Source organism: Bombina bombina, chromosome 7 (assembly GCF_027579735.1).
Source record: "Bombina bombina isolate aBomBom1 chromosome 7, aBomBom1.pri, whole genome shotgun sequence".
NCBI classification, from domain to species: Eukaryota; Metazoa; Chordata; class Amphibia; order Anura; family Bombinatoridae; genus Bombina; species Bombina bombina.
This window is the reverse complement of record NC_069505.1, coordinates 620,291,932-620,304,059: the sequence shown is the minus strand read 5'-3', so window position 1 is coordinate 620,304,059 and position 12,128 is coordinate 620,291,932. Positions and strand designations below refer to the sequence as shown.

Here is a 12,128-nt window from a genome sequence, read left to right as displayed (position 1 = left end):
AAAATATTTTAGCATCCACGTGTAATAAAAGGTTTTTCTAAAATACTCAAACCCTGCAAACATACTGCACAGTGACTGCTTAATCAGTGTATGAATTCATTTATATAGGTCACAAAAACCAAATCAAACCCCTTAACCCTCTAAGTTCCTTAAAAATATAAACTAAATGAACCTGGTCTCTCTAAAGTACACCCATGTAATATTGTCTTTTTCTCAATTCATATTAAAATGATGCTACTTATAACTAACCCACACTAGGCTCAGTCTGTGGCACAACTGCGTGTGTATCATTTTCTTCAATCTCATCCTTGGCTTTGTCTTTTATAGATACAGTTTCTGTATTTCCATCATAGTGATCAGGGAACTGGAGAATTGTATCTAGAATTATATTAAATGCATATATATATATTAAAGATAGATATAGAGAATTAGATACGATATAGATAGATACATAGACAGATATATACATACATAATATATAGATAGATTAGATAGACAAATAGATATACAGAGATAGATAGACAGACAGACAGACCAATTAATGTTAAATATATTAAAATCTCTCATATTTAATTGCTCTACTGTAATTTCCCCCCTGTCTAGGACAAATGGACATTTCTAGTCCTGTATATTTCTATTATTTAAACATAAGGGATAAGTCACCACTATGTTTATTACAGGCAATCAAGGGGTTAAATCACTGCTGTGAGTGTGTTATATGGCAGCGATTAAACTGTTTCATTGCCCATGTGTTGCAATAGTCAGACGTTTGTCTTGGTGCTGATTATGTTTAGCTGCTTTAGAGTAAGTGTCTAGAGTGATGCTGAATGTTTACTGAGACATTAAAGAAGTTTAAACAGATGTTTTTTGTTTATTTGATATTACTGCAGCCCTTATTTTACCAATTTAACCACATCAGACCCCCGGGTCCTGCAGCCCCTCTGTCAGCCACATACCCACATCAGACCCCCGGGCCCTGCAGCCTCTCTGTCAGCCACATACCCACATCAGACCCCAGGCTCTGCAGCCCCTCTGTCAGCCACATACCCACATCAGACCCCCGGGCCCTGCAGCCCCTCTATCAGCCACATACCCACATCAGATCCCCAGCCCTGCAGCCCCTCTGTCAGCCACATACCCACATCAGACCCCCTGGCCCTGCAGCCCCTCTGCCAGCCACATACCCACAGGCTCTGCAGCCCCTCTGTCAGTCACATACCCACATCAGACCCCCTGGACCTGCAGCCCCTCTGTCAGCCACATACCCACATCAGACCCCCGGGCCCTGCAGCCTCTCTGTCAGTCACATACCCACATCAGACCCCTGGGCCCTGCAGCCCCTCTGTCAGCCAAATACCCACATCAGACCCCCTGGACCTGAAGCCCCTATGTCAGCCACATACCCACATCAGACCCCCGGGCCCTGCAGCCTCTCTGTCAGCCACATACCCACATCAGACCCCTGGGCCCTGCAGCCCCTCTGTTAGTCACATACCCACATCAGACCCCAGCAGCCTCTCTGTTAGTCACATACCCACATCAGACCCCAGACCCCAGCAGCCTCTCTGTTAGTCACATACCTACATCAGACCCCAGGGCCCAGCAGCCTCTCTGTTAGTCACATACCCACATCAGACCCCAGGGCACAGCAGCCTCTCTGTCAGCCACATACCCACATTAGACCCCCGGCGCTGCAGCCCCTCTGTCAGTCACATACTCACATCAGACCCCTGGGCCCTGAAGCCCCTCTGTCAGCCAAATACCCACATCAGACCCCCTGGACCTGAAGCCCCTATGTCAGCCACATACCCACATCAGACCCCCAGGCCCTGCAGCCTCTCTGTCAGCCACATACCCACATCAGACCCCCGGGCCCTGCAGCCCCTCTGTTAGTCACATACCCACATCAGACCCCAGCAGCCTCTCTGTTAGTCACATACCCACATCAGACCCCAGACCCCAGCAGCCTCTCTGTTAGTCACATACCTACATCAGACCCCCGGGCCCTGCAGCCTCTCTGTCAGCCACATACCCACATCAGACCCCCGGGCCCTGCAGCCCCTCTGTTAGTCACATACCCACATCAGACCCCAGCAGCCTCTCTGTTAGTCACATACCCACATCAGACCCCAGACCCCAGCAGCCTCTCTGTTAGTCACATACCTACATCAGACCCCAGGGCCCAGCAGCCTCTCTGTTAGTCACATACCCACATCAGACCCCAGGGCACAGCAGCCTCTCTGTCAGCCACATACCCACATTAGACCCCCGGCCCTGCAGCCCCTCTGTCAGTCACATACTCACATCAGCCCGCCGGGCCCAGCAGCCCCTCTGTCAGCCACCTACCCATATCAAACCCCCGGGCCCTGCAGCCCCTCTGTCAGCCACATACCTATATCAGACCCCTGGGCCGTGCAGCCCCTCTGTAGGCCACATACACACATTAGACCCCCGGACCTGCAGCCCCTCTATCAGCCACATACCCACATTAGACCCCCGGCCCTGCAGCCCCTCTGTCAGCCACAAACCCACATCAGACCCCCGGGCCCTGCAACCTCTCTATCAGCCACAAACCCACATCAGACCCCCTGGACCTGCAGCCTCTCTATCAGCCACATACCCACATCAGACCACGGGCCCTACAGCCCCTCTGTCAGCCACATACCCACATCAGACCCCCGGGCCCTGCAGACCCTCTGTCAGCCACATACCCACATCAGACCCCCGGGCCCTGCAGCCCCTCTGTTAGTCACATACCCACATCAGACCCCAGGGCCCAGCAGCCTCTCTGCCAGGCCACATACCCACATCAGACCCCCGGGCCCTGGGGTCTGATGTGGGTATGTGACTAACAGAGGGGCTGCAGGGCCCGGGGGTCTGATGTGGGTATGTGGCTGACAGAGGGTCTGCAGGGCCCGGGGGTCTGATGTGGGTATGTGGCTGACAGAGGGTCTGCAGGGCCCGGGGGTCTGATGTGGGTATGTGGCTGACAGAGGGGCTGTAGGGCCCGGGGTCTGATGTGGGTATGTGGCTGATAGAGAGGCTGCAGGTCCAGGGGGTCTGATGTGGGTTTGTGGCTGATAGAGAGGTTGCAGGGCCCGGGGGTCTGATGTGGGTTTGTGGCTGACAGAGGGGCTGCAGGGCCGGGGGTCTAATGTGGGTATGTGGCTGATAGAGGGGCTGCAGGTCCGGGGGTCTAATGTGTGTATGTGGCCTACAGAGGGGCTGCACGGCCCAGGGGTCTGATATAGGTATGTGGCTGACAGAGGGGCTGCAGCCCCTCTATCAGACACATACCCACATTAGACCCCCGGCCCTGCAGCCCCTCTGTCAGCCACAAACCCACATCAGACCCCCTGGACCTGCAGCCTCTCTATCAGCCACATACCCACATCAGACCACGGGCCCTACAGCCCCTCTGTCAGCCACATACCCACATCAGACCCCCGGGCCCTGCAGACCCTCTGTCAGCCACATACCCACTTCAGACCACGGGCCCTACAGTCCCTCTGTCAGCCACATACCCACATCAGACCCCCGGGCCCTGCAGACCCTCTGTCAGCCACAAACCCACATCAGACCCCCTGGACCTGCAGCCTCTCTATCAGCCACATACCCACATTAGACCACGGGCCCTACAGCCCCTCTGTCAGCCACATACCCACATTAGACCCCCGGGCCCTGCAGACCCTCTGTCAGCCACATACCCACATCAGACCCCCGGGTCCTGCAGACCCTCTGTCAGCCACATACCCACATCAGACCCCCGGGCCCTGCAGCCCCTCTGTTAGTCACATACCCACATCAGACCCCAGGGTCCAGCAGCCTCTCTGCCAGGCCACATACCCACATTGGACCCCGGGCCCTGCAGCCGGTCTGTCAGCCACATACCCATATCAGACCCCCCGGGCCCTGCAGCCCCTCTGTCAGCCACATACCCATATCAGACCCCAAGACCCTGCAGCCTCTCTGTCAGCCACATACACACATTAGACCCCCGGCCCTGCAGCCCCTCTGTCAGCCACATACACACATCAGACCCCCTGGCCCTGTAGCCTCTCTTTCAGTCACATACCCACATCAGACTCCCCAGCCCTGCATCCCCTCTTTCAGCCACATACCCACATCAGACCCCCGGGCCCTGCAGCCCCTCTGTCAGCAACATACACACATCAGACCCACGCCCCTGCAGCCCCTCTGTCAGTCACATACCCACATCAGACCCCCGGGCCCTGCAGCCTCTCTGTCAGCCACATAACCACGTCAGACCTCCGGGCCCTGCAGCCCCTCTGTGATTTACATACCCACATCAGACCCCCGGGCCCTGCAGCCTCTCTGTCAGCCACATACCCACATCAGACCCCCGGGCCCTGCAGCCCCTCTTACAGTCACATACCCATATCAGACCCCCGGGTCCTGCAGCCCCTCTGTCAGCCACATACCCATATCAGACCACCAGACCCTGCAGCCCCTCTGTCAGCCACATACACACATTAGACCCCCGGCCATGCAGCCCCTCTGTCAGCCACATACCCACATCAAACCCCAGGGCCCTGCACCTATCAGCCACATACCCACATTAGACCCCCTGCGAAGCAGCCCCTCTGTCAGTCGCATACCCACATCAGACCCCTGGGCCTAGCATCCCCGCTGTCAGCCACCTACCCATATTAGACCCCTGGGCCCTGCAGCCCCTCTGTCAGCCACATACACACATTAGACCCCCGGGCCTGCAGCCCCTCTATCAGCCACATACCCACATTAGACCCCCATTCCTGCAGCCCCTCTGTCAGCCACATACCCACATCAGACCCCTGGGCCCTGCAACCTCTCTATCAGCCACATACCCACATCAGACCCCCTGGACCTGCAGCCTCTCTATCAGCCACATACCCACATCAGACCCGGGCCCTACAGCCTCTCTGTAAGCCACATACCCACATCAGACCCCCAGGCCCTGCAGCCTATCTGTAAGCCACATACCCACATCAGACCCCCGGGCCCTGCAGCCCCTCTGTCAGCAACATACACACATCAGACCCCCGCCCCTGCAGCCCCTCTGTCAGTCACATACCCACATCAGACCCCCGGGCCCTGCAGCCTCTCTGTCAGCCACATAACCACGTCAGACCTCCGGGCCCTGCAGCCCCTCTGTGATTTACATACCCACATCAGACCCCCGGGCCCTGCAGTCCCTCTTACAGTCACATACCCATATCAGACCCCCGGGTCCTGCAGCCCCTCTGTCAGCCACATACCCATATCAGACCCCAGACCCTGCAGCCCCTCTGTCAGCCACATACACACATTAGACCCCCGGCCATGCAGCCCCTCTGTCAGCCACATACCCACATCAAACCCCAGGGCCCTGCACCTATCAGCCACATACCCACATTAGACCCCCTGCGCGGTAGCCCCTCTGTCAGTCGCATACCCACATCAGACCCTCGGGCCCAGCAGCCCCGCTGTCAGCCACATACCCATATTAGACCCCTGGGCCCTGCAGCCCCTCTGTCAGCCACATACACACATTAGACCCCCGGGCCTGCAGCCCCTCTATCAGCCACATACCCACATTAGACCCCCAGTCCTGCAGCCCCTCTGTCAGCCACATACCCACATCAGACCCCCTGGACCTGCAGCCTCTCTATCAGCCACATACCCACATTAGACCCGGGCCCTACAGCCTCTCTGTAAGCCACATACCGACATCAGACCCCCAGGCCCTGCAGTCTATCTGTAAGCCACATACCCACATCAGACCCCCGGGCCCTGCAGCCTCTCTGTCAGCCACATACCCACATCAGACCCTGGGCCCTACAGCCCCTCTGTCAGCCACATACCCATATCAGACCCCGGGCCCAGCAGCCCCTCTGTCAGCCACATACCCATATCAGACCCCCAGACCCTGCAGCCCCTCTGTCAGCCACATACACACATTAGACCCCCGGCCCTGCAGCCCCTCTGTCAGCCACATACCCACATCAGACCCCCGGGCCCTGCACCTATCAGCCACATACCCACATTAGACCCCCGTCGCTGCAGCCCCTCTGTCAGTCACATACCCACATTTGACCCCTGGGCCCTGCAGCCTCTCTGTCAGCCACATACCCATATCAGACCCCCTGGGCCCTGCAGCCCCTCTGTCAGCCACATACACACATTAGACCCCCGGCCCTGCAGCCCCTCTATCAGCCACATACCCACATTAGACCCCCAGTCCTGCAGCCCCTCTGTCAGCCACATACCCACATCACACCCCTGGGCCCTGCAACCGATCTATCAGCCACATACCCACATCAGACCCCCTGGACCTGCAGCCTCTCTATCAGCCACATACCCACATCAGACCCGGGCCCTACAGCCTCTCTGTAAGCCACATACCCACATCAGACCCCCAGGCCCTGCAGCCCCTCTGTCAGCCTCATACCCAATCAGACCCCCGGGCCCTGCAGCCCTTCTGTCAGCCACATACCCACATCAGACCCTCTGCCAGCCACATACTCACAGGCTCTGCAGCCCCTCTGTCAGCCACATACCCACATCAGACCCCCTGGCCCTGCAGCCCCTCTGTCAGCCACATACCCACATCAGACCCCCTGGCCCTGCAGCCCCTCTGTCAGCCACATACCCACATCAGACCCCCGGGCCCTTCAGTCTCTCTGTCAGCCACATACCCACATCAGACCCCCGGGCCCTGCAGCCCCTCTGTCAGCCACATACACACATCAGACCCCCAGGCCCTGCAGCCCCTCTGTCAGCCACATACCCACATCAGACCCCCGGGTCCTGCAGCCCCTCTATCAGCAACATACCTACATCAGACCCCCGGGCCCTGCAACCCCTCTGTTAGCCACATACACACATCAGACCACCTGGAACTGCAGCCCCTGAAAGTAAGTTTAATTTATGGTGCATATATAATCATTATTTTATAAATTGTGTTATCATATTCAATTTGTTTTTGTTCTGTTTTAGTGATAAATGGAAGGTGGGTTAGAGTATTAAGTCACATGAATAAAAAAAATATATCTACCGGAGTTTGTATTTTCTTTGGCTCTCAGAGTCTTGGGTGTCGGAGGAGTCTCCGTCATGACTTCCTTATACAGCTCCTTGTGGTCTTCTATATAGTCCCACTCCTCCATAGAGAAATAAATCGCAATATCATCGCACTTGATAGGTACCTGAAACACACAGGGATATGCAGAGAGATAGAAAATATAGTTATACATTCAGCTTACCTATCAAGCACTTAATGTTAATTATATTAAAATTCCTAATCGCTTTATTGGTGCACTGCAATTTCTTACCATTCTAGTACAAGTATTCAACTGTAGGAGATAAATGACTACTGTGGCAATCAAGAGATGAAATCACTGCTGAGAGTGTTACAGGCAATCAAGAGATGAAATCACTGCTGAGTATGTTACAGGCAATCAAGAGATGAAATCACTGCTGAGTATGTTACAGGCAGTCAAGGGATGAAATCACTGCTGAGATTGTTACATGCAATCAAGGGATGAAATCACTGCTGAGTATGTTAGAGACAATCAAGAGATGAAATCACTGCTGAGAGTGTTACAGGCAATCAAGAGATGAAATCACTGCTGAGAGTGTTACAGGCAATTAAGGGATGAAATCACTGCTGAGTATGTTACAGGCAATCAAGGGATGAAATCAATGCTGAGATTGTTACATGCAATCAAGGGATGAAATCACTGCTGAGTATGTTACAGACAATCAAGGGATGAAATCACTGCTGAGATTGTTACATGCAATCAAGGGATGAAATCACTGCTGAGTATGTTAGAGACAATCAAGAGATGAAATCACTGCTGAGAGTGTTACAGGCAATCAAGAGATGAAATCACTGCTGAGTATGTTACAGGTAATCAAGAGATGAAATCACTGCTGAGTATGTTACAGACAATCAAGGGATGAAATTACTTTTGAGTGTTACAAGCAATCAAGGGATGAAATCACTGCTAAGTATGTTACAGACAATCAAGAGATGAAATCACTGCTGAGAGTGTTACAGACAATCAAGAGATGAAGTCACAACTGAGTATGTTACATGACAGTGATAAAACGGCTTTGTTGCCTGTGTGCGTATTGGAATAGCCAGAATTATTAGGAGACATTTTTCTTGGGACTGATGCTGAGCAGTTGCTTTAGATCTGAAGAGTTCTCAGCGATATTGGATTTTTTCCTCTTCCAGAAGTTGAGACCACTGATTATTGCCTGACTGTAATATTACTGCAGACCTATACCCACATCAGCCCCCGGGCACCTGCAGGGCCGTTCTATTGGGCAGGTTTGGCGAGCCACAACCCGGTCTCTCTCACCCTGAAACATGTATATGTTATAAGGTGGGGAGTAAAAGCCTATAGACACCCAGAGTACATCCATAATAGATACTCCAACAGTAATAAGTATTAATCTAGTAACAAGTACTGAGAAAAACTATAGTTAAAGGGACACTGAACCCAATTTTTTTCTTTCATGAATCACATAGAGCAGCAATTTTAAGCAACTTTATAATTTACTTCTATTATCAATTTTTCTTTGTTCTCTTGGTTTCTTTATTTGAAAGAGCAGCAATGTAAGCTTAGGAGTCGGCCCATTTTTTGGTTAAGCACCTTGGATAGCGCTTGCTGATTGATGACTGCATTTTTCCACCAATCAGCAAGCACTACCTAGGTGCTGAACCAAAGATGGGCCCTCTTGTAAGCTTTTCAAATAAAGATACCATCTGAGAACAAAGAACATGATAGAAACAATTGTGTTTCAATTCCCTTTAATTTTCTGATAACCAGATCTTATTGTTTATTTATAAGCTGCAGAGTAGAATAATCACCCTGCCCCTGAGTCCCTGTGATTTACATAAAGGGCCCTGCCCCTGAGTCCCTGTGATTTACATAAAGGGCCCTGCCCCTGAGTCCCTGTGATTTACATAAAGGGCCCTGCCCCTGAGTCCCTGTGATTTACATAAAGGGCCCTGCCCCTGAGTCCCTGTGATTTACATAAAGGGCCCTGCCCCTGAGTCCCTGTGATTTACATAAAGGGCCCTGCCCCTGAGTCCCTGTGATTTACATAAAGGGCCCTGCCCCTGAGTCCCTGTGATTTACATAAAGGGCCCTGCCCCTGAGTCCCTGTGATTTACATAAAGGGCCCTGCCCCTGAGTCCCTGTGATTTACATAAAGGGCCCTGCCCCTGAGTCCCTGTGATTTACATAAAGGGCCCTGCCCCTGAGTCCCTGTGATTTACATAAAGGGCCCTGCCCCTGAGTCCCTGTGATTTACATAAAGGGCCCTGCCCCTGAGTCCCTGTGATTTACATAAAGGGCCCTGCCCCTGAGTCCCTGTGATTTACATAAAGGGCCCTGCCCCTGAGTCCCTGTGATTTACATAGAAGGGAACTGGACGCGTGAGCTTACAATCTAAACGAGGTACAAGGGGAAGCTGTGAGAGAGGGAAGAGAAGCAGCTGAGACGTTTGGGAACAAAAGAAGGAGATTGAACATTAGTGAATCTCAGTACAATGTTCTCCCAGACCGATTTCATGGACACAACACCCGGCTGATTTTACTGACCACTCGGCTTAAATTTAACACAATATTAAAGGGACGGCAAAGTCAAAATGAAACGGAAATGGACTAGATAGAGCACAAACCTTTAAACAACTTTCCAGTTTACACCTGTTTTCAATGTTGCTTCATTCTCTTGATATCCTTTGTTAAAGAGTAATCCTATGTGAGCTCAGGAGTGTGCACGTGTCTTTAGCCATCTGGCAGCAGCGTTTGCAACAATGTTTATAGCAATGTTATACATAGTTACAAACACGGCTGCCTTAGACTTCTATAGACACGAGCACACACAGCCTACTTAGGTTTACTCTAAACAAAGGATATCAAGAGAACAAAACAAATTTGGTAAGAAAAGTAAATGGAAAAGTTATTTAAAACTTCATGCTCATCTGAATTACTGGAGTTTAATTTCGGCTTTACTCTCCCTTTAAAAAAAGAGCTAATATTTTTTTCTGTTTGTTTCACAAATTAGCATTAAATCAATGTAAGTTACATTATGCAACTCATGTGAGCTTTGTATAGATTAAATATCATTAAATGTTATAAAGTATTACACTGCCCCACCCCCATTGTATGTAGAGAACACTGTATTGTAGATATAATGAGGTTGTTATAAGTAAAACTGAGCTCAATCTTAAAGGGACAGTGAAGTCCAAAAATAAGTCATGATTCAGATAGGGAATGTCATTTTAAACAACTTTCCAATTTACTTTTATCACCAATTTTGCTTTGTTCATATTGATAACATTGAGCTAACGAACGCGGAGTTACCTAGGAGTCAGAACTGATTGGCTAAAATTCAAATCTGACAAAAGCACTGAGATAAGGGGGCAGTTTGCAGAGGGTTAGATACAAGGTAATGACAGAGGGAAAAAGTATATTATTATAACTGAGATAAGGGGGGAGGTCTGCAGAGGCTTAGATACAGAGTAATCACAGAGGTAAAAATTATATTAATATAACTGAGATAAGGGGCAGTCTGCAGAGGATTAGATACAAGGTAATCACTGAGGTAAAAAGTATATTAATATAACTGAGATAAGGAGCAGTCTGCAGAGCCTTAGATACAAGGAAATCACAGAGGTAAAAAGCATATTAATATAACTGAGATAAGGGGCAGTCTGCAGAGGCTTAGATACAAGGTAATCAAAGAGGTAAAAAGTATATTAATATAACTGAGATATGGGGCAGTCTGCAGAGGCTTAAAAACAAGGTAATCACAGAGGTAAAAAGTATATTAATATAACTGAGATAAGGGACAGTCTGCAGAGGCTTAGATACAGGGTAATCACAGAGGTAAAACGTATCTTAATATAACTGAGATAAGGGGCAGTCTGCAGAGGCTTAGATAAAAGGTAATCACAGAGGTAAAAAGTATATTAATATAACTGAGATAAAGAGCAGTCTGCAGAGGCTTAGATACAAAGTAATCACAGAGGTAAAAAGAATATTAATATAACTGAGATATGGGGCACTCTGCAGAGGCTTAGATACAAGGTAATCACAGAGGTAAAAAGTATATTATTATAACTGAGATAAAGAGCAGTCTGCAGAGGCTCAGATACAAGGTAATCACAGAGGTAAAAAGTATATTAATATAACTAAGATAAGGAGCAGTTTGCAGAGGGTTAGATACAAGGTAATCACAGAGGTAAAAACATAATTTATGTAAGAACTTACCTGATAAATTAATGTCTTTCATATTGGCAAGAGTCCATGAGCTAGTGACGTATGGGATATACAATCCTACCAGGAGGGGCCAAGTTTCCCAAACCTCAAAATGCCTATAAATACACCCCTCACCACACCCACAATTCAGTTTAACGAATAGCCAAGAAGTGGGGTGATAAAGAAAGGAGTAAAAAGCATCAACAAAGGAATTTGGAAATAATTGTGCTTTATACAAAAAAAATCATAACTACCATAAAAAAGGGTGGGCCTCATGGACTCTTGCCAATATGAAAGAAATTAATTTATCAGGTAAGTTCTTACATAAATTATGTTTTCTTTCATGTAATTGGCAAGAGTCCATGAGCTAGTGACGTATTGGATAGCAATACCCAAGAAGTGGAACTCCACGCAAGAGTCATTAGAGAGGGAGGGAAAAAATAAAAACAGCCATTTCGCTGAAAAAAACTAATCCACAACCCAAATATAAGTTTATTCTCATAAATGAAAGGAAAAACTTAAATCATAAGCAGAAGAATCAAACTGAAACAGCTGCCTGAAGAACTTTTCTACCAAAAACTGCTTCCGAAGAAGCAAATACATCAAAACGGTAGAATTTAGTAAATGTATGCAAAGAAGACCAAGTTGCTGCTTTGCAAATTTTATCAACTGAAGATTCATTCTTAAAAGCCCACAAAGTGGAGACTGATCTAGTAGAATGAGCTGTAATTCTCTGAGGCGGGACTTGACCCGACTCAAAATAAGCGTGATGAGTCAAAAGCTTTAACCACGATGCCAAAGAAACAGCAGAAGCCTTCTGGCCTTTCCTGGAACCAGAAAAGATAACAAATAGACTAGAAGACTTCCTGAAATT

The 12,128-nt window shown here is 49.5% G+C and overlaps 1 protein-coding gene across 2 annotated transcripts in view; it reads right to left on the bottom strand.

Annotated features, from left to right (window-relative positions):
- The window catches only part of LOC128635629 (zinc finger protein 436-like), a 182,523-nt gene that overhangs the window by 130,336 nt on the left and 40,059 nt on the right, over positions 1–12,128 (bottom strand). For both annotated transcript variants that reach the window (XM_053688708.1, XM_053688709.1), the window contains 2 exons: positions 7,037–7,184; positions 250–378 (listed from right to left, as the gene is read on the bottom strand). In XM_053688708.1, the coding sequence (XP_053544683.1) occupies positions 250–378; positions 7,037–7,184 (277 nt within the window). The remainder of the gene's footprint in view (positions 1–249; positions 379–7,036; positions 7,185–12,128) is intronic.